The sequence below is a fragment of the Nerophis lumbriciformis genome, linkage group LG21 (genome assembly GCF_033978685.3).
Source record: "Nerophis lumbriciformis linkage group LG21, RoL_Nlum_v2.1, whole genome shotgun sequence".
Lineage (NCBI taxonomy): Eukaryota > Metazoa > Chordata > Actinopteri > Syngnathiformes > Syngnathidae > Nerophis > Nerophis lumbriciformis.
Genome location: NC_084568.2, coordinates 25,537,316 through 25,558,798, shown reverse-complemented (window position 1 = coordinate 25,558,798; position 21,483 = coordinate 25,537,316). Strand labels below are relative to the sequence as shown.

At 39.0% G+C, this 21,483-nt stretch overlaps 1 protein-coding gene across 1 annotated transcript in view; it reads right to left on the bottom strand.

Annotated features, from left to right (window-relative positions):
• The window catches only part of slc50a1 (solute carrier family 50 member 1), a 34,807-nt gene extending 25,067 nt beyond the window's left edge, over nucleotides 1-9,740 (bottom strand). Inside the window, exons 1-2 of the mRNA XM_061982556.2 lie at nucleotides 9,494-9,740; nucleotides 7,003-7,080 (exon numbers count right to left, since the gene is read on the bottom strand). Coding sequence (XP_061838540.1) covers nucleotides 7,003-7,080; nucleotides 9,494-9,561 — 146 coding nt within the window. The 5' untranslated portion in view covers nucleotides 9,562-9,740. The remainder of the gene's footprint in view (nucleotides 1-7,002; nucleotides 7,081-9,493) is intronic.
• Between the last annotated feature and the right edge of the window lie 11,743 nt (nucleotides 9,741-21,483).

Sequence of the window (21,483 nt, the reverse complement as noted above, 5' to 3'; positions counted from 1 at the left end):
TAGTGAGGTTATAAAGCTTTTGCCTGTTAAAGAAAGGAGACTGATCCAATGCAGCACAGACATTCGCGTGCCACACTGTCACGACCCAGACGCACACCAGTGCGCAATCATATGGGAGCCGCGCTGAGCGCACCTCCAAGCGCGTCTCGCTGCCGGCGACGGCCGGGTAGGGGCCCGACGCTCCAGCGCCATCCATTTTCAGGGCTAGTTGATTCGGCAGGTGGGTTGTTACACACTCCTTAGCGGGTTCCAACTTCCATGGCCACCGTCCTGCTGTCTATATCAACCAGGGTGAGCCCCACCCCTTTCGTGAGCGCACTGCGCGCGGAGTGACCCCTGTTACGCGCCCCCGGCAACAGGGGTGGCGGGCAGGTAAGCTGCGCGGGCGGAGCGCGCGGAGTGACCCCTGTTACGAGCCCCCGGCCACGGGGGTGGCGGGCAGGTAAGCTGCTTACCTGCTGCGCGTGACGCCGGCCGCGGCGAAGGCGGACGAGGCGGGGTGTCGGTGCGGTGGGCGCGGTGGTGACCCTGGACGTGCGTCGGGCCCTTCTCGCGGATCGCCTCAGCTACTGCTCCCGGTGTGGCCCTCTCGGGGGAAAGTGCCTCGGTCCCGGACCCCGGCGAGGCGTCCCTTCTCCGCTCCGTAAAAGTGTCCATCTCTTTTTTTTTTTTTCTTCTGTTGTGGCATATGCAGCAGGTGCCTGCTCGTTTTTCGTATGTGGGTAACAACATTTAACTATGTATATATATTTCCGAATTGGTTTAACTGCCACCCGCCTGAATCTATTTAAAATCTAATTTTTTTTTATTTCAACCGCCCGACTCGACCCGCGGATAAAATCTTTTTTTTTTTTTTTTCATCCGCCCGATCCGCGGATAATCCGCGGACTCCGCGGTTGTGCCCGCAAACCGCGCATCTCTAACTCCCACCACCCCACAGGGGGCAACAGCGAGGAATATGTGTCACAAAGAAGCAGCAGTTTGGTAAATAGAAGAATACTACTCATTCAACCCTGAAAAAAAAATCTAAAGAAATTGCAAAAATCTGACTTTTAACGGTGACTAAACAACAAAGTACGAATGTTCTGCCCCGACCAAGTGCTCGGGTCGTTGTTTCCTGTCAGACCTTTTGTAATGTTTATTTTATACTTACATTTTCAGTCTTACAAACCTAAATGAAGGAAGAAGTATAAAGAACTCAAACTGAAGAAGGAAAACATTTCAAAATAAGGAACATCAATTCTCAACAAAACTTCTGGATTTATTCATGCTTTTAACTAGCTGCACATGCTGGAAACGAGTAGTGAGGACAATATAATGTATTTATTGACAGTGTAGTGTCAAAGCTGATCTGTTTACATTGCAATTAAGTAAATAAATAATCAATGTATTAATACTTTATTATTATTTATCAGTTCTTTATTAATCAATAAAGTACTATCTATCTATCTATCTATCTAAATGCAGGCTCAAAGGAATATAACCTTCGGAAGCACTTTCTTAGGAGATATTATCTGGCGTTTTGTTTTGCAATATTATGCAAAACCAACTTTTCTTACCTATTGATTCCTGTTAATATGTATTTGGGATCTGCATAAATCCCCAAAATGTTTGCGCGGCTGCCATTGTAGTCTGTGATGACGCCGTAGTCAATATGCTTCTTCTTTTTCTCTTATGTTCTCATTGTGGGGCAATCATCCTCTGCTGTTGCCATTTCTAATATAAAGTAGTGTGTAGTTTTAACTAGTATCTTTCGGTCGACTCGCTACACAAAACGGCATTTGACCACCATTGATGATATGTAGACCACAAGGAAGTGTTTTAAATGTAGAAAAAATATCATAATATGACCCTATAATGCTCTTTGTAATTCGGTGCGCCTTTTGTATGAAAATAGACCTGGATAGACGCGCTCATTGGCAGTGCGTCTTAAATCCGGTGCGCCCTTTGGTCTGAAAAATACGGTACATTAATTTCAATTCATTTAAATTGGTGATGCTGTCTTGCAATATGAGTTTTTGTAGGTACCAGCTGCATCACAGAACAAATTAAACCAAAATTCAGAGATACCAAATGTATTTAGAAATTAGATCGCATGTTTGTGCGAATCTATATCCTGATTTTTTTCCCCCACATTTATTATGTGCATTAGGTACATTAGGCCTTTTTCCACAGCGGGAACTTTAACGGGAGCTTTCGCCATTTACCCGGGAAAATAACGTTCCCCTGTGTTTCTACCAAAAACTACCCAGGTAGATTTAGTTCTTCAGGAACTATTTTTAGTTCCTGGTAGCAAGGTGGGACTTGCGGGAATTGTTCAGGAACCTTAGAGGGGCAGGCTGTGCTGTCTAACACTGATTGGTTGAACACAGTTGGGCATGACTAAAACTTTGTACTCCGCCGCCATTACAGTATGCGAGGACAACTTGTCTCTCTTAATTTGTTGTGTATTTTTATTGCAATGGAAGTAACTTGTGACTTGAATGAACTTTAGCGGGGCATCTGTGTCCTAAAGAACACTGATTAGTGGAACTATCTTGCAGTGTTTTTACTCAGCCATAGTCTTTAAACTAGTATGCAATTTAATGCTGTTTATTATTTTTGCAAACTTCACTTCAATACGTGAAGCTAAGAGAAGTGGAAAGACTCTTTTAAACGTATTTACAAAAGAGTAGTGTTTGGTACCGGTACCAAGATTTATTTCGATACTTTTTGGTACTTTTCGATACTTTTCTAAATAAAGGGGATTACTTATTATTAATTATTAATGACAAGTGGTAGAAAATGAATTATTATTCTACTTGTTTCTTTACTGTTAATATCTGCTTACTTTCTCTTTTAACATGACCTATCTACACTTTTGTTAAAATGTAATAATCACTTAGTCTTCTGTTGTTTGATACTTTACATTAGTTTTGGATGATACCACAAATGTGGGTATCAATCCAATACCAAGTAGCTACAGGATCATACATTGGTCATATTCAAAGTCCTCATGTGCCTAGAGACATATTTCCTTAGTTTATAAACATAATATACATTTTAAAAAAACAAAAGAAGATGTAATCACAGTAGTATCGACGCTCCTGTACTTGGTATCATTATGTTAGGTGTACATCCACCAATGGCGTTTGTTTACATTTTGGTGGGGAACTGATACTTTTTAGAGGCGGTATAGTACCGAATATGATTCATCATTATCGCGGTACTATACTAGAACCGGTATACCGTACAACCCTACAAAGGAGTATAAAGTATTCAGTCGAACTTCGAAGGGGCGAGGCGGGCTGCTCAGTAGGACCCCGACCTGGTAGACTGAAGAGAGATGTAAACTGAAGGACTATTTACTTTGTTACATTCTGTAAAAGTAGTGTGACAGTTTCCTTCGTGGTGGGTTCCCCTGGGACCGACAGAATCTTCGTGAGCCCGAAGTACAGGGTTGAAACAAGTTTTTATTTTTGTATTTTGCAATGTTCAAGGCTGTCTCACCAGATAAAGGAGACAGGTGATTAGATAACCAGCCCCAGCTGGGCAATCTACTTACCTGCCAGCTGGGCTTCGAAGCCGGGCCATACACACTCCCTCCCCGCAGGAGGCGCGCCGACCACGCCCCCTCCAAAGTAGTCAGTGACACGCCATTCGTGAAGTAATTCGTCTCAACCCGAGTGAACTGAATGCTAATGCTATGAGGCTAACAATATCTCTAATGCGTTTATGTTGACGTCGTGAGATAAACACTGACATTTATTATTTATATATTGTTATTTAGAGCTGAAATGCACCATAAGACAGACATGCCCGTGTTTCTCCTTCCTGTACAAACCCCGTTTCCATATGAGTTGGGAAATTGTGTTAGATGTAAATATAAACGGAATACATCCATCCATCCATTTTCTACCGCTTATTCCCTTCGGGGTCGCGAGGGGCGCTGGAGCCTATCTCAGCTACAATCGGGCGGAAGGCGGTGTACACCCTGGACAAGTCGCCACCTCATCGCAGGGCCAACACAGATAGACAGACAACATTCACACTCACATTCACACACTAGGGCCAATTTAGTGTTGCCAATCAACCTATCCCCAGGTGCATGTCTTTGGAGGTGGGAGGAAGCTGGAGTACCCGGAGGGAACCCTAAACGGAATACAATGATTTGCAAATAATTTTCAACCCATATTCAGTTGAATATGCTACAAAGACAACATATTTGATGTTCAAACTGATAAACATTTTTTTTTTTGTAAATAATCATTAACTTTAGATTTTGATGCCAGCAACACGTGACAAAGAAGTTGGGAAAGGTGGCAATAAATACTGATAAAGTTCAGGAATGCTCATCAAACACTTATTTGGAACATCCCACAGGTGAACAGGCTAACTAGGAACAGGTGGGTGCCATGATTGGGTATAAAAGTAGATTCCATGAAATGCTCAGTCATTTACAAACATGGGGCGAGGGTCACCACTTTGTCAACAAATGTGTGAGCAAATTGTTGAACAGCTTAAGAAAAACCTTTCTCAACCAGCTATTGCAAGGAATTTAGGGATTTCACCATCTACGGTCCGTAATATCATCAAAGGGTTCAGAGAATATGGAGAAATCACTGCACGTAAGCAGCTAAGCCCGTGACCTTCAATCCCTCAGGCTGTACTGCATCAACAAGCAACATCAGTGTGTAAAGGATATCACCACATGGGCTCAGGAACACTTCAGAAACCCACTGTCAGTAACTACAGTTGGTCGCTACATCTGTAAGTGCAAGTTAAAACTCTCCTATGCAAGGCGAAAACCGTTCATCAACAACACTCAGAGACGCCGTCGGCTTCGCTGGGCCTGAGCTCATCTAAGATGGACTGATACAAAGTGGAAAAGTGTTCTGTGGTCTGACGAGTCTACATTTCAAATTGTTTTTGGAAACTGTGGACGTCGTGTCCTCCGGACCAAAGAGGAAAATAACCATCCGGATTGTTATAGGCGCAAAGTTGAAAAGCCAGCATATGTGTTTGGGGGTGTACTAGTGCCCAAGACATGGGTAACTTACACATCTGTGAAGGCGCCATTAATGCTGAAAGGTACATACAGGTTTTGGAGCAACATATGTTGCCATCCAAGCAACGTTACCATGGACGCCCCTGCTTATTTCAGCAAGACAATGCCAAGCCACGTGTTACATCAACGTGGCTTCATAGTAAAAGAGTGCGGGTACTAGACTGGCCTGCCTGTAGTCCAGGCCTGTCTCCCATTGAAAATGTGTGGCGCATTATGAAGCCTAAAATACCACAACGAAGACCCCCGGACTGTTGAACAACTTAAGCTGTACATCAAGCAAGAATGGGAAAGAATTCTACCTGATAAGCTTAAAAAATGTGTCTCGTCAGTTCCCAAATGTTTACTGAGTGTTGTTAAAAGGAAAGGCCATGTAACGCAGTGGTGAACATGCCCTTTCCCAACTACTTTGGCACATGTTGCAGCCATGAAATTCTAAGTTAATTATTATTTGCAAAAAAAAAAAAAAAACTTTATGAGTTTGAACATCAAATATCTTGTCTTTGTAGTGCATTCAATTGGATATGGGTTGAAAAGGATTTGCAAATCATTGAATTCCGTTTATATTTACATCTAACACAATTTCCCAACTCATATGGAAACGGGGTTTGTACATATACAGGCGCTTTTGGAAATCACACATGAATACCTTAAGAGAAGAAAACTGGGGATTGCAGCTATTTGGGATACAACACATCTCAGACGGCAACATAGCAATGTTGAGCGAGGGTTTTGGATAAGCCCTGGAAGAACGGCACCCTGGTGTGATATGTTTGTCACCGAGTGTGTTGGGCCAGAGGAACGGCAAGAGAACTTTCGAATGTCCAGGTCAGCTGTGATTCTACTTAGTGAAAAACTTTGTCCATTTTTCAAAGAAGAGACGACAATGCGGGCTCCCGTGGACAAGGGAAGACTATGAAAAATAGGGAATGCATTTGGACTGGCAAAGCAGACTGTCAGTCTGCTTTGCAGTTATTGTCCGCGATGTATGTCAAGCGATTACTCAACGTCTAGTTTTGTACTCCATAACTATTGTAAAGCCATGAAGTGGTTGCGGCCGTCAAGTACGACCGCCAATTTCAGCCTACAAGCACAGTGTCCTGTTGTTGATTGTTGTAAAATGTTCTTTATCACATTGTTTACTTTCAAACGTCCATTAAAGATATGATTCATGTATGATGGCTCAGGTGTGATGCACTACAATAGTCTAACAGCTGCTGATGGTGAGGCAAGCAAGGTTTACTGTTAAAAGAAATGTGGCAATAGGCTACATTGAAACACAGGGTAAGAATACACTTCCAGGTCAGAGGTGACTATGACGCGCACATTTTTTCAGGCATGCGTACTAGGTCGCATTGCGCTGGCGGACGGAGTGGGTCTTAAACGGTGGCATTGTTGTGTGTGGACACGGATAAGGTTAGGTGGGATTTACCCTGGATAACCTTATCCGGGCTTAGTGTAGAAGGGGCCTAAGCATCATGTCGCAGTATAGTCCTTCTGGCCATCTCTGGATGTCAAAGTTGACCAACTTCTCGGTTTATGGCCACATCCTTCTACTATCCAGGTGAGAGGTATGATTTATGATCTAGAATTAACTTCTACCAACTCAGAGGTGATGAAGCAGTTTAATATGTCAATATAGCAGCATAAGATAGCTAGCTCTGTGATCAATGCGTCGCTAAAAATAGTTTGTCGGCGTTAGCGCTTGTAATAACAATATCCCTAATACTTGGTTAGTATTCAGGTCACGAGATGTAAATGGAGTCTTTTAGAGGGCTTTATTGGCGGAATAGTGTACTGCCATTGGCTGCATTGTACGCCACCTCTTACTAGCTGTTTTTTACGAATTCAAATGCATTAATAAAAACATGAGTTCTTGTCTTACATTGTGAATTTAAAAAATCCAGAAAAAGTGCAGTTCCTCTTTAAAACTGTTGCAGATAAGCCAGCAAACTCACTTTACACATGTGGTGAGATAAGGCAGGAACTGGATATGGTCAGTGCTCATGGAGTTTCGCATCACCTGTACATCGACCCTAGAAGATCAAATGAAACACACACACACACACATGTACATATAGTAAGACGAGGTCAGCACATATATAATAGTCAGTAGGCCATTACTTTTAACACTGCAGCTGACAACCATTCAAACCAGACAGTCTAGCTGCTCGCTAGTGTTACCATATCTGAGTTATTGTGTAGAAATATGGGGAAATAACTACAAAAGTACACTTCATTCATTAACGGTGTTACAAAAAAGATCAGTTAAAATAACACATAATGTTGGATATAGAGAACATACAAACCCTTTATTCATTGAATCAAAAATACTGAAATTCCACGACATAGTGAATCTGCAAACAGCTACAATTATACACAAAACAAACTATAATCTGCTGCCCAAGAATATACAACAATTCTTCTCAACAAAAAAGGAGGAATACAATCTTAGAGAAAAATGTCATTTAAAACAGTGGTCCCCAACCTTTTTGTAGCTGCGGACCAGTCAACCCTTGAAAATCTTTCCCACGGACCGGGGTACATGTGTAAATGTTGCAAACAGCCGTTTTAAGCGGTATTTTTTTAATTATTTTTTGTCATAAAGAAATAAAATCATGTCTGCTTACGGACTGTATCCCTGCAGACTGTATTAATCTATATTGATATATAATGTAGGAACCAATAATATTAATAACAGAAAGAAACAACCCTTTTCTGCGAATGAGTGTGCATGAGTGTAAATGGCGGAGGGAGGTTTTTTGGGTTGGGTGCACTAATTAGGGACCGCAATGTCCCTTTGGGACAGAGGACCCTATTGTTATTGTAAGGTTTTATTATTATTATTCCGCCGCCTCTTTGAGCTGTAATTTGACCCCCTTAACATGCTTCAAAACTCACCATATTTGACACACACATCAGGACTGGCGAAAATTGCGATCTTATCAAAAAACCAAACACCAAAACTCAAAATTGCGCGAGAAAACACGGACAAAACTGCTTGTAACTGCCGTAGAGACATGAAACAAAAACCTCTATGTAGGTCTGACTTAGACCTAGATTTCATACATTGACATCCTTCAGCAAAAATCAACAGGAAGTTGGCAATTCCCCCTTCAAAACAAAAGTTTACTAAAAACAGTCACTTTTGCCTCTTTGAGCTGTAATTTGACCCCCTTAACATGCGTCAAAACTCACCAAACTGGACACACACATCAGGATTGGCAAAAATTGTGATCTAATAAAAAAATCCAACCCCAAAACTCAAAATTGCGCTCTAGCGCCCCCTAGGAAGAAAATACAGACACAACTGCTCCTAGGAAGAAAACTCAGACAAAACTGCCTGTAACTTCCAGTAGGAATGTCTTAGAGACATGAAAAACCTCTATGTAGGTCTCACTGAGACCTACATTGCATGTATTGACAACCCCCAGCAAAAATCAACAGGAAGTTTGCAATTCCCCCTTCAAAACAAAAGTTTTGTAAAAACCGGTCACCTTTTTTCAAACATTATCTCCTCTGAGCGCGTTTGTCGTGTCAAACTAGCACAGGAGAGAGATTGAAGCCTTATGATTAAAAGTTGACCAAATAGTTTTAATTACTGCTCCGGTTTGGATTTTATGTGCCGTCAAAATCGGTCCCGTCCATCGCTGCTTGCAGCTTTAATTGTAAGTGTATCTTGTGTTTTTATGTTGATTTAATAAAAATTAAAAATTAAAAACATTTTTTTATTTTTTTATTTTTTTATTTCTTGTGAGGCCCGGTACCAATCGATCCACGGACCGGTACCGGGCCGCGGCCCGATGGTTGGGGACCACTGATTTAAAACATTTAAACGTACGTACAACACTTAAGACCTTCAGTAGATCAGTATGTGGAATTAAATTATGGAATGGATTAAGCAAATAAATCAAACAATGTACTAATATAATCCACTTCAAGAAACTCTTCAAACTTAAAGTGTATACAAAGTACAAAGAAGAAGAACCATGATAAACATTCTGAAATTATTTTATCCATCCATTCATTTTCAAGATAATCTTACTCATCTCACCATATGAAATATAACTTACTTTCCCCATTATTATTTATGTATTTATTTGTAATGTTATTACTTTTGGAGTACATTGTGAATAAACTGAAAACAGGAAGTGAACAAAAGTTTTAGCAACTGTTATGTAAAGGAAAAGGGGCAGGATTACATAAACTCTGCTTCTTCCTACTCCTTTTCGAACATGTTGAATACAGGAACTGGAAATTGTGATGTATCATGTTGTATGCATGCATGTTCCAAATAAACTCAAACTCAACTCAACTCAAGTTTACAACATGTTAATCCGTCAAATGATCGTAGAATCAATACATTGTCTAAAATGATGATAAAGACAACTGAATGTGTTTAGAGAGGATATATGTAACAATATGTTTGACATTACATGTAACACTTACAGTCCAGTCGAGAACATTCCGACTGTAAACACGATGCAGGCCCATGATAGTATCTCCAGTAAATCCATAAACAGGATGAAAGAAAAAATAAATATATATTGTAGCTAGCGTGTCAATGTACAAATATTTAGCGTGTCAATGTATAATTATAAAAGCCAGCCTAGAGACTCGGAGTTCACTTAAACGTAAAATGTTGACGTAGGAATATGCCCGCGGCGGGCTTCTCCTGTAGCCCCACTTCCGCGTTTGTAGCCAGTCGATGTGGATTTCTGAGTTCTGATTGGTGGCTTTATCATATCACGTGGTGGGGCTCAGGTCCAATGCAGTGCTGAACCGGATCTACGTGACGTCACCGTGTTGACAAATCCGGTCGGTTTGGCTTTGATTTAATGGAGAGACGTGTGGAGGCTATTTGTGTCAAAAGCTTTTTTGGACATTACAAAATGTTTTTTTGCGTTTGAATTTTGTGATGAATTTTTTTTTTACATCAATGTATGCTAACAAATTAATTGAATAAAAATATGTGAGAAAAAAAATGTGTGCGTTTAAAAAAACACTTCATTAAAATACAATGTTTGAAAATTCAGTGTGCACGAATTCAGTAAAGAAAAATTCAGTGCAGAAATAGCTTCAAAACTAAAACAAAATAAAACTTAATTATATTTTTACAATCAATTGATACGAAGGTCCTGAGTAGTCTTGGGTTCAATCCCAGGTTCGGGATCTTTCTGTGTGGAGTTTGCATGTCCTCCCCGTGACTGCGTGGGTTCCCTCCGGGTACTCCGGCTTTCTCCCACTTCCAAAGACATGCACCTGGGGATAAGTTGATTGGCAACACTAAATTGGCCCTAGTGTGTGGATGTGAGTATGAATGTTGTCTGTCTATCTGTGTTGGCCCTGCGATGAGGTGGCGACTTGTCCAGGGTGTACCCCGCCTTCCGCCCGATTGTAGCTGAGATAGGCTCCAGCGCCCCCCGCGACCCCAAAGGGAATAAGCGGTAGAAAATGGATGGATGGATGGAATTGTTACGCACTACATTTTTTACACAGAATACACAACATTTTTAAACACACAAATGTTCAATGGAATTGCCAACATAATTTGATATTTAAAAAAAAATCAGTTACATTAATTCATTGTGCAAAAAAAAACTTTTTGTAACAAACACACAAATTAACCTTCATAGCCACAGGAAGCAAAAAAATAACTGAATAAGAACTGTAATGACACGTATAATTAAAAGCAATGTTCCAATAGTTGATTAACATTGTTTAAAAAAAAAAAAAAACGTTGAATACCTTAAATCAGTGACCTGCAGTTCAGTTCACAGCTGGAGAAAAGGTGTTGAAATGTTTTTTAAACTTATTGAGCTCTAATTGATGTAAATACAGGTAGCTGCTAATTAATAGGACAAGAAAAAGAAGATAATAATTTACTTTAGGTAGCAATTCAAACTAGGGATGTCCGATAATGGCTTTTAGCCGATATCCGATATTCCGATATTGTCCAACTCTTTAATTACCGATACCGATATCAACCGATACCGATATCAACCGATATATACAGTCGTGGAATTAACTCATTATTATGCCTAATTTGGACAACCGGGTATGGTGGATAAGGTACTTTTAAAAAAATAAATAAAAATAAAATAAGATAAATAATTTAAAAACATTTTCTTGAATAAAAAAGAATGTAAAACAATATAAAAACAGTTACATTGAAACTAGTAATTAATGAAAATGAGTAAAATTAACTGTTAAAGGTTAGTACTATTAGTGGACCAGCAGCATGCACAATCATGTGTGCTTACGGACTGTATCCCTTGCAGACTGTATTGATATATATTGATATATAATGTAGGAACCAAAATATTAATAACAGAAAAAAACAACCCTTTTGTGTGAATGAGTGTGAATGAGTGAATGGGGGGGAGAGGTTTTTTGGGTTGGTGCACTAATTGTAAGTGCATCTTGAGTTTTTTATGTTGATTTAATAAAAAAAAAATAAAAAAAAAAAATTTTTTTTAAACGATACCGCTAATAAAACACCCAATACCGATATTACATTTTAACGCATTTATCGGCCGATAATATCGGCCTGCCGATATTATCGGACATCTCTAATTTTTTACAATTCATTTTACGCACTACGTTTTTTACACAGAATACACAACATTGTTAAACACACAAATGTTCAATGGAATTGCCAACATAATTTGATATTTAAACAAAAATTCAGTTACATTAAATCAGTGTGTCAAAACAAAACTTTTTGTAACAAACACACAAATTAACCTTCATAGAGAAGCCACAGGAAGCAAAAAAATAACTGAATAAGAACTGCAATGACACGTATAATTAAAAGCAATGTTCCAATAGTTGATTAACATTGTTTAAAAAAAAAAAAACGTTGAATACCTTAAATCAGTGACCTGCAGTTCAGGAGAAAAGGAGTTGAAATGTTTTTAAACTTATTGAGCTCTAATTGATGTTGATACAGGTAGCTGCTAATTAATAGGACAAGAAAAAGAACTTAATAATTTACTTTAGGTAAAAATTCAAACCCATTTAAAACTGAATACCGTTTGTAGTCTTGCCTTCAATTGTACAAGCAAAAACTAATATTGGCAAGTATTTTCAGGGATGTGCCAATTGATCGTCCCTCTAGCTAATACTTCATTTATTTTTGGTTCCCCGGCTGACAGAGGTTAAAGGGGAACATTATCACAATTTCAGAAGGGTTAAAACCATTAAAAATCAGTTCCCAGTGGCTTATTTTATTTTTCGAAGTTTTTTTCAAAATTTTACCCATCACGCAATATCCCTAAAAAAAGCTTCAAAGTGCCTGATTTGAACCATCGTTATATACACCCGTCCATTTTCCTGTGACGTCACATAGTGATGCCAATACAAACAAACATGGCGGATGGACAGCAAGGTATAGCGACATTAGCTCGGATTCAGACTCGGATTTCAGCGGCTTAAGCGAAATTGAAGAAGAAACTGAAGCTATTGAGCCATATCGGTTTGAACCGTATGCAAGCGAAAACGACGAAAACGACACGACAGCCAGCGACACGGGAGAAAGCGAGGACGAATTCTACGATCGCCTTCTAACCAACGATTGGTATGTGTTTGTTTTTAAGTGTTGTAATGTTTTTAAGCTAAATTATTGGTAAACATAGTTTATGTATAATAATTTACGTAAAACCGTGAGTAATGAATAAAGTTTTCATCAATTAATATATTCTGTAGACATACCCTCATCCGCTCTCTTTTCCTGAAAACTGATCTGTCCAGTTTTGGAGTTGATGTCAGCAGGCCAGGGAAGCTAGGGTCGATATTCTTCTCTTGATCATCTTCGGTGGCTTAAGGGACGGTAGAAGCGGTGTGAGCCAAGACATCCAGGGGGTTTAGCTTGCTCGTCTGCGGGAACAAACTGCCGCAATTGCTTGCCGTGCTACCGAGGTCCTATGTCCCTGAATAGCTCACACACTCCGGCAGATTCAATGGGGGTCTGGCGGCAGATTTCTTTGACTTTATCGTTGGAAATGCATCTGCTTTGAGTGTCGCAGGATATCCACACATTCTTGCCATCTCTGTCGTAGCATAGCTTTCGTCGGTAAAGTGTTTGAAACAAACGACCAGAGGTGGGTAGAGTAGCCAGAAATTGTACTCAAGTAAGAGTACTGTTACTTTAGAGATTTATTACTCAAGTAAAAGTAAGGGGTAATACCCAAATATTTACTTGAGTACAAGTAAAAAGTATGTTGTGCAAAAACTACTCAAGTACTGAGTAACTGATGAGTAACATACACACTCATATCATATATATATATATATATATATATATATATATATATATATATATATATATATATATATATATATATATATATATATATATATATATATATATATATATACATACATTGATATATACAGTATATAATTTATATTTATTTATTTTGCTGTTTTTGTTTACATGTTAAAGGTGTTTTAATGAATATACATGCATGTTTAACATATAGATTCCTTTCTTTCATGAAGACTAGAATATAAGTTGGTGTATTACCTGATTCTGATGACTTGCATTGATTGTAATCAGACTGTCGTGATGATAACGTCCAAGTTTTCAAATGGAGGAGAAGAAAAGTTCCTCCTTTCTGTCTAATACCACATGAAAGTGGTGGGTTTTTGGCATCTTATTTGTCCAGCTTCCATATTCGTTTTTATACACTTTACAAGAAATATATTGGCGGCAAACTCCGTAGCTTGCTAGCTTGTTTGCGCTGGCTTTCGGAGACTCTTATTTTGAAAGCGCAGGCGCGACGGAGCGGCACTTTTATTGTGAAGACAGAAACGTCCTCATGTGCGGTCAGTCTTTAGGCTTTTGACGGGATGTACGGTTGAAATAAAAAAAGTATCTTTTTTCCTTCACACTTTTGATTGATTGATTGGAACTTTTATTAGTAGATTGCACAGTACAGTACATATTCCGTACAATTGACCACTAAATGGTAACACCCCAATAAGTTTTTCAACTTGTTTAAGTCAGGTCATGTGACCGCCTGGCTCTGTTTGATTGGTCCAACGTCACCAGTGACTGCATCTGATTGGTGGAACGGAGTGAAACGTCACCAGTAAGGCAGGCACTTTGAAGGTCTGTCTGACAGACCAAAACAAACAAAGCGTGCATTAACAGATCGATAAAAATTAGTAGCGAGTAGCGAGCTGAATGTAGATAAAAGTAGCGGAGTAAAAGTAGCGGAGTAAAAGTAGCGGAGTAAAAGTAGCGGAGTAAAAGTAGCGGAGTAAAAGTAGCGTTCCTTCTCTATAAATATACTTAAGTAAAAGTAAAAGTATGTTGCATTAAAACTACTCTTAGAAGTACAATTTATCCCAAAAGTTACTCAAGTAGATGTAACGGAGTAAATGTAGCGCGTTACTACCCACCTCTGCAAACGACTGACCATTTTCGTCGGCTTTCCCCACACCCTCGTATTTTGAACAACATTCGTCCAATTTCTTGCCACTTTCGCATCTTTGGGCCACTGGTGCAACTTGAATCCGTCCCTGTTCGTGTTGTTACACCCTCCGACAACACACCGACGAGGCATGATGTCTCCAAGGTACAGAAAACAGTCGAAAAAACAGAAAATAACAGAGCTGATTTGATTCGATGTTTGTAATGTGTTTGAGAAAATGGCGGATTGCTTCCCGATGTGACGTCGTGTTGTGACGTCATCGCTCCGAGAGCGAATAATAGAAAGGCGTTTAATTCGCCAAAATTCACCCATTTAGAGTTCGGAAATCGGTTAAAAAAAAAAAGGTCTTTTTTCTGCAACATCAAGGTATATATTGACGCTTACATAGGTCTGGTGATAATGTTCCCCTTTAATAATCCTCCATTGCCAAAAAATAAACAGCATTTCTTACTAAATTGGCCCTGGTGTGTGAATGTGAGTGTGAATGTTGTCTGTGTATCTGTGTTGGCCCTGCAATGAGGTGGCGACTTGTCCAGGGTGTACCCCGCCTTCTGCCCGAATGCAGCTGAGATAGGCCCCAGCACCCCCCCCGCAAACCCAAAAGGGACAAGCGGTAGACAATGGATGGATTCTTACGAGTACCGTTTCACTGGAGGAGTGTAGGGCGTGGCAAAAACATGTTACACACCGAGTAAGAGCAAACAGGAAGGAGAATAAGGCAAGCTAATCTAAGCTATCCGCTGAGCTAGCTTGAAACAAAACAAGAAATAAGTGCTGAGTAAATATTAGGAAGTCTAGATGAAACCAGGTTAAAGAAAGTAACCAGATATCAACAGGAAGTAGATTAATAATAGTCCAAAAAAGAGGATAATATCATAATTAACTGAACACCAGTGCACTGTTGGTGTGTAGCTATTTATCGAAATAGTGTCAATACCAAGGGCAATATCAGTATATAATCCATACTCGAATGATTAGATTGATATTTTTATTTTCCCAAATTAATTTTTTTGTCTTTTTTGTTATCGTTAACAAACTCCCTGGATACAGGAGTCATAGATGACGAGTACAGAGTATTTTTGCTTTTGTTTGCAAGAACCATATCAATTAGGTCTATTTAACAAATAACATAATATAATGCACATTTTAAAGGCTGCATTTTGGTATGATTTTGTCCATCCATCCATCCATTTTCTACCGCATGTCCCTCAAAAAATATTTTTTAGACAATCTTATTTAAAAAAGTCCTGTTTTTATATAATAATACAATAATAAAAATCATACATTTTGATTCCAGTGTGCTCCAGCTATCAGGATGGAGAGTTACAGAGTCTTTCAGCACAACTCTCAAAGCTGACCTTTAGCTGCAGTTTTTCCACACATAATTTCCTGTCTTGAGTGTCTTAGATGTGTTTTGGACATTTTATTTGACATTTTGCTTTTTTCTCTCTCCACGGTTTCTTAGTTTTATATTCATATTGGGCTTTTATTTTTTTTATTTTTTTTTTACCATGTAAAGAGTTTTGAATTTTGTTTGCATGTTCCTTTAACTCATTTTACATATAACCACGGGCAATATATTAACATCATTACATTATTTGATTCCGTGTTTGTGCCATGAGCGCGCCCAAGAGGGTCAAATGTTCTCAGTTGTGGCAGTACTCAGTTGTAATACACTTTTCCTCCACTTGTGGCAGTAATGACAATATCAAACAAACAGAAGAAGTCTGCAGCTAAAATATGTTTTTTAAGAGCAAAAATTACGACTAAAGTGGTAAAGCTGTATTTTCATTTACACTTAAAGTTTATAATAGCTGATTTAAAAACATAGATATTAGTATTCATTTAGTTATAATGTAAGTTATGCAAATTTACTTTTCATCTGTTTTTTATGAGTCCCTTCTTATGCACTAACTTTGATTAAGATTAATTTTTGTAATCAGTCCGACTTAAGCATTGATAATAATCTTTGTGATTAACACATGTTTTCATATTTCATCTGTAGATAACATTTGACAAAGTTAATTGTGTTAAACATTAAGTAGATTGGATATAATAATTGAAAAATCAAGAGTAAGTTGAAAATAATTAATACAGTGTAAATATTTGAGTGTAGTGAAAAAGTTAGGACCCGAGTGCAAAAAGGTTAGGAATCCCTGATTTAATACTTTACATAGGTGTATAAATATATAACTTTTTAAAAAGACAAATACAACTGTATTAGATTTGAATATATTCAAAAAAAATACACAAATTTAAAAACAGGCCTTTATTGATGATGTATTTTCCTTTTAAAGTTAAAGTTAAAGTTAAAGTTAAAGTACCAATGATTGTCACACACACACTAGGTGTGGCGAAATTATTCTCTGCATTTGACCCATCACCCTTGATCACCCCCTGGGAGGTGAGGGGAGCAGTGGGCAGCAGCGGTGGCCGCGCCCGGGAATCATTTTTGGTGATTTAACCCCCAATTCCAACCTTTGATGCTGAGTGCCAAGCAGGGAGGTAATGGGTCCCATTTTTATAGTCTTTGGTATGACTCGGCCTGGGTTTGAACTCACAACCTACCGATCTCAGGGCGGACACTCTAACCACTAGGCCACTGAGTAGGTTTTAACTGATTTGCTCAATTTCAAGTAATTTGATGCAAATAATAAAAGCTTGGAGGATTTTCTGGTTGATTTAAACAACAAATTATATTCATCTTTATGCAGAATAAAGATCATTTTCATTTCAACTTATCTGATTACTTGCTGCTTTTATGATTAATACTAACATGCAAAGTGATTACATCATTTAAATAATTTTTGGGGTGGGGGGCCTTATGAGGTCCTACCAGTCACCGATTCACTTAAAATCCAACGGCGCCATGTTACGGTACCCGGGTTGCGCGTGACGCTACGCCTGGTTTTCGACTCAACAGGTGTTCTGTTGAAATGAGCTACCTAACGCTACTGAATTGAACGTCCAGGGTAAGTGGAGTGTGTTGATGTTGTAACGGTTTCAATCGGTTGAGAAATGGGGAACATGGAGAAGTTTTTATATTGTCTGTGGAAGTCGCTTCCTAGCAGCTCCACTGTAGACACGGCACAAGAGCCAAGCGTGCAGGTTTAACAAAGTTTTAATGTTTTTTACAAGATCTTTCCAAAATGTCTTTCAGCATTTCGTGACGTTGCTGTCACTCCCAATCTTCCCTCCTCCTCTACTCTCGACCGCTTACTGTTAAAGACAACAGATGATTAGATTAACACGTACCACCTGTGAAATCTAATCACCTGCCAGCTGTGTCTCGCCGTCAGCACATGATCAAAACGGTTGAAAAATGTTGACGTAGTAACAGATTGAATTTAAATGGGAATTTCGTAATTCCTGGAATTTGTACGAAAAGAAAAATAGGAACCTTTGTTGTGCCAATTAAGAGGACTGTTTTGAAGGTGGAATGGTCAAAAACGGTTGAAAAATGTGGACTGTGAAAACTTTCCAGGAAGACGTGAAAATAGGGCTTTGGAAAACCGGGAATTCCTGGATTTTTTTCAACTTGGAAAATGGTAGTTTGATTGTCCAAGGTAAGTGGAGTGTGCGGATGGTGGAACCGTTCAAATCAGTTGAGAAACGTGGAAGTTGTTCTTTGAAAAATGGCCCATTCATTTTCAATGGGAAAAATGACCCGGAAAACCGTGAATTCTGGGTAATCTAGAATTTAAAAAACATTTTTTGGAGGGGACGCTCATGATTCGCGGTTGAGCAGAACATTTTGATACTTGAACGGTTCCGATCGGATGAAAACTGTGGGCTGTGGGCGCCAAAGTTTTGCGGCAAAATAATAATAAACAAACCGTTTTTTTGGTGTAGAATGTTACATGTGTGAATGCTTGGGCATTCACACGATTACAGTGAAAACACTGAAGTAAAAACAAAAGTTGCGTGCGTACCGAGGAAATATGACAGTAAGGGTCGTGCCCAACTACTTTTAGCTATATATGCCTGTCAGAATGTGCAACCTCTATATCGTATAAACAGTGTTGGGACTAACGCGTTACAAAGTAACGCGTTACTGTAACGCCGTTAGTTTCGGCGGTAACTAGTAATCTAACGCGTTATTTTTTTATATTCAGTAACTCCGTTACCGTTACTACATGATGCGTTACTGCGTTATTTTACGTTACTTTTTATGTAGTATAAAGTGTGTTTTATCGGAGGGCTGCTGTGTCATTCTGATTCTTCTTGTGTCACAAGCCGGAGAAGAGAGAGAGACATGCGCTCTGTGTGGGTGTGTCTGAGTGTGAGTGTGGGGAGCGAGGGGGGGGGGGCGTGTCTGATCATGGCGGAGCCAGAAGTCGAGTTTGCTAACATGGAGATATTTTCACTACTTTTCTTTTGTCGAGCACAAAGAAAATAACATTTTAGTTAAATGTAAATTGTGCTTTGGATCAAAGATGCCATCTACTGCCCAAAACAGCAATTCAAATCTGCTGAAACAAGCTACATAGCAACATGCTTCGATGAAGCTAGTAAAGAGAGACAGAGACTCTGATGCCACTTCACCTCCACCACCACCACCATTCACCGCTGAAGGTACACACACTCTGTCAATCAATGTTCCCTCTAATTGTTCATGTGTGAGCAAATGCAAAAAGTCCCTGAGCATTGAGTGGAGTCCATGTGAGCAACTTTAGACGTGGCACACTGTGGCTACACCAGCAGCACACCTGTCCCAAACCTCACTAAATAACAACTTACATCTCCATCCATCCATCCATTTTCTACCGCTTGTCCCTTTCGGGGTCGCTGGAGCCTATCTCAGCTGCATTCGGGCGGAAGGCAGGGTACACCCTGGACAAGTCCCCACCTCATCACAGGGCCAACACAGATAGACAGACAACATTCTCTTATTATTAGAATCAAATGACAGCAGTCATTTCTATTTCTAATATAAGTGTTTAGGCCCACTTATAATGACAATAACAAAAAATATTGTTTTTCATGAACTGTGTACTTGTATTGTTTGTCTGGGTGGAGGTCCTGCTTTGGAAATAATTTGTACCCCTTTCAGACATTGCATTTAGTTCCCATTAAAACATTCACATGTTGCACAATGAGATGTAAGCAGGGGATCATGTGTACATTCCTGCAACTTCCTGTTTGTAAAAAATATATTTTTATTAGTATTTTTTTAATATACTAACAGCATTTAATGATTAATATTTATTAATTAAGATTCCTAATAAATGACACTAGAATAAGCACACATTTGATTGGTAAATCATAGTGTAACGACCTGGAATGACACTTTATGTGTGGTGTTGGAGTTGTCCGACTTTTTGTGTGGCTGTAAACGCATCACTGGCTAAGTGCCATATGTGCAAGTGTTGGCGCACGTGAGAGAGCGAGCGGCTGCTGTTGATATAACAAAGTTGCTTTTGGTCTGGTTTGTACTGCAGAAAATGACCAGTTTTGCTAGATATCATTTTTTTTACTAATGTTTTGGTGATGTGTTTATGGCCGACAGTAAAGAGTTTTGCTCAGTAAAGTGATGGATGGAATTCATGTCCTCAAAGCGTCTCGACAGACGTTACAATATTTGAACAATGATGACGAAAACGGTTTTCTCTGTCGTGTCCGTGTCGTCTCGAAAATTGTTATGCGCTTATTTTTTTATTTGATTTTGTGCATGGCATAGATTTGCCGTGCGCAGAGGACGCTTGAGCAGTGCGCAATTGCACATGTGCGCTCCTGAGAGGGAACGTTGCTGTCAATTCTCTTATATACTCTTTCATTCTAGACTTCTAGAGTGTTTGATTATCACATCACTCTAAATGTATAGACTATAAAGTTCACAAACATAAAGAGGGATCCTAGTGGGCCAGGCCAATCTTTCCTTATCTCTAAACTAAAACTGGGGAAATGTGTAGTGTTCTGGGTTTCAGACATTATTTTGTATAAGAATTACTTGAGGAAGAAAATGCCTGGTTAGACTTTGTGTATGTAGTGTGTGCCTTTCTTGGTTTACATCTATGCTGTTATTATGCTGTTTGTTACTTATGTATGTTATGTTGCAGCTATTTAAAATAGTTTTGTCAATTTGTTCTGGCCAGAAACAAATTGGCCTTTGTAACATATCTTTGTCTTTGTGTGTTGTATGTAGACCACATGGCTTAGCAGAGTTGAGTGATGCAAATGCATGTCAAGTTGATCAACAGATTGTATTATTCTCCAGTGCAATAACAGTACTGAAATGAAGGCTAAAAGGGCATTAATTGGAGCTTTAAAAAAGAAAGAAAAAATAAGTAACTAAATAGTTACTTTTCACAGTAACGCATTACTTTTTGGTGTAAGTAACTGAGTTATTAGTAACTGAGTTACTTTTGAAATGAAGTAACTAGTAACTGTAGCTAGTTACTGCTTTTCAGTAACTAACCCAACACTGCGTATAAATAACAAAATAATAGCCATTCAGTATTTGACATCTAAATATCAAAACTTAAGGTAGCATTTTTGGACGCGGCAAATTAAATCGATAGACACCGCTATCAAATTATGCAACTGGTAGCTTTTTTCGACAAAGCAGCTCATTTCGACAGAACGTTGGCCATTCACACTTCGGCACTTGGCGATAACCCCAGCAGCACTGAGAACGGACTCAGCCAAACTACCTCTGAGTTATGTTGCAATTTTCAATGCGAACGATAAAATTCACTCAAAAAAAAACCCCAACGTGAGTTAGGTAAGCCTTTTGCAAAAATGTACTGGCTTGATACTACTATACATTGGCTTTGCTATTAGCATATTTTTACATGGCGATTTTAAATACCTCCAGGTTTGTTAATAAAAACTACAACTAAGATGCATGTTGCAGTCAAACAGCTGGTGCGTAATAAGTACAATACTTACAGTTAGGGTTATCCCGATATCAATATTTGGAAACCTATACCGGTACCAAAATGTATTTCGATACTTTTCGATACTTTTCTAAATAAAGGGAACCACAAAAAATGGCAT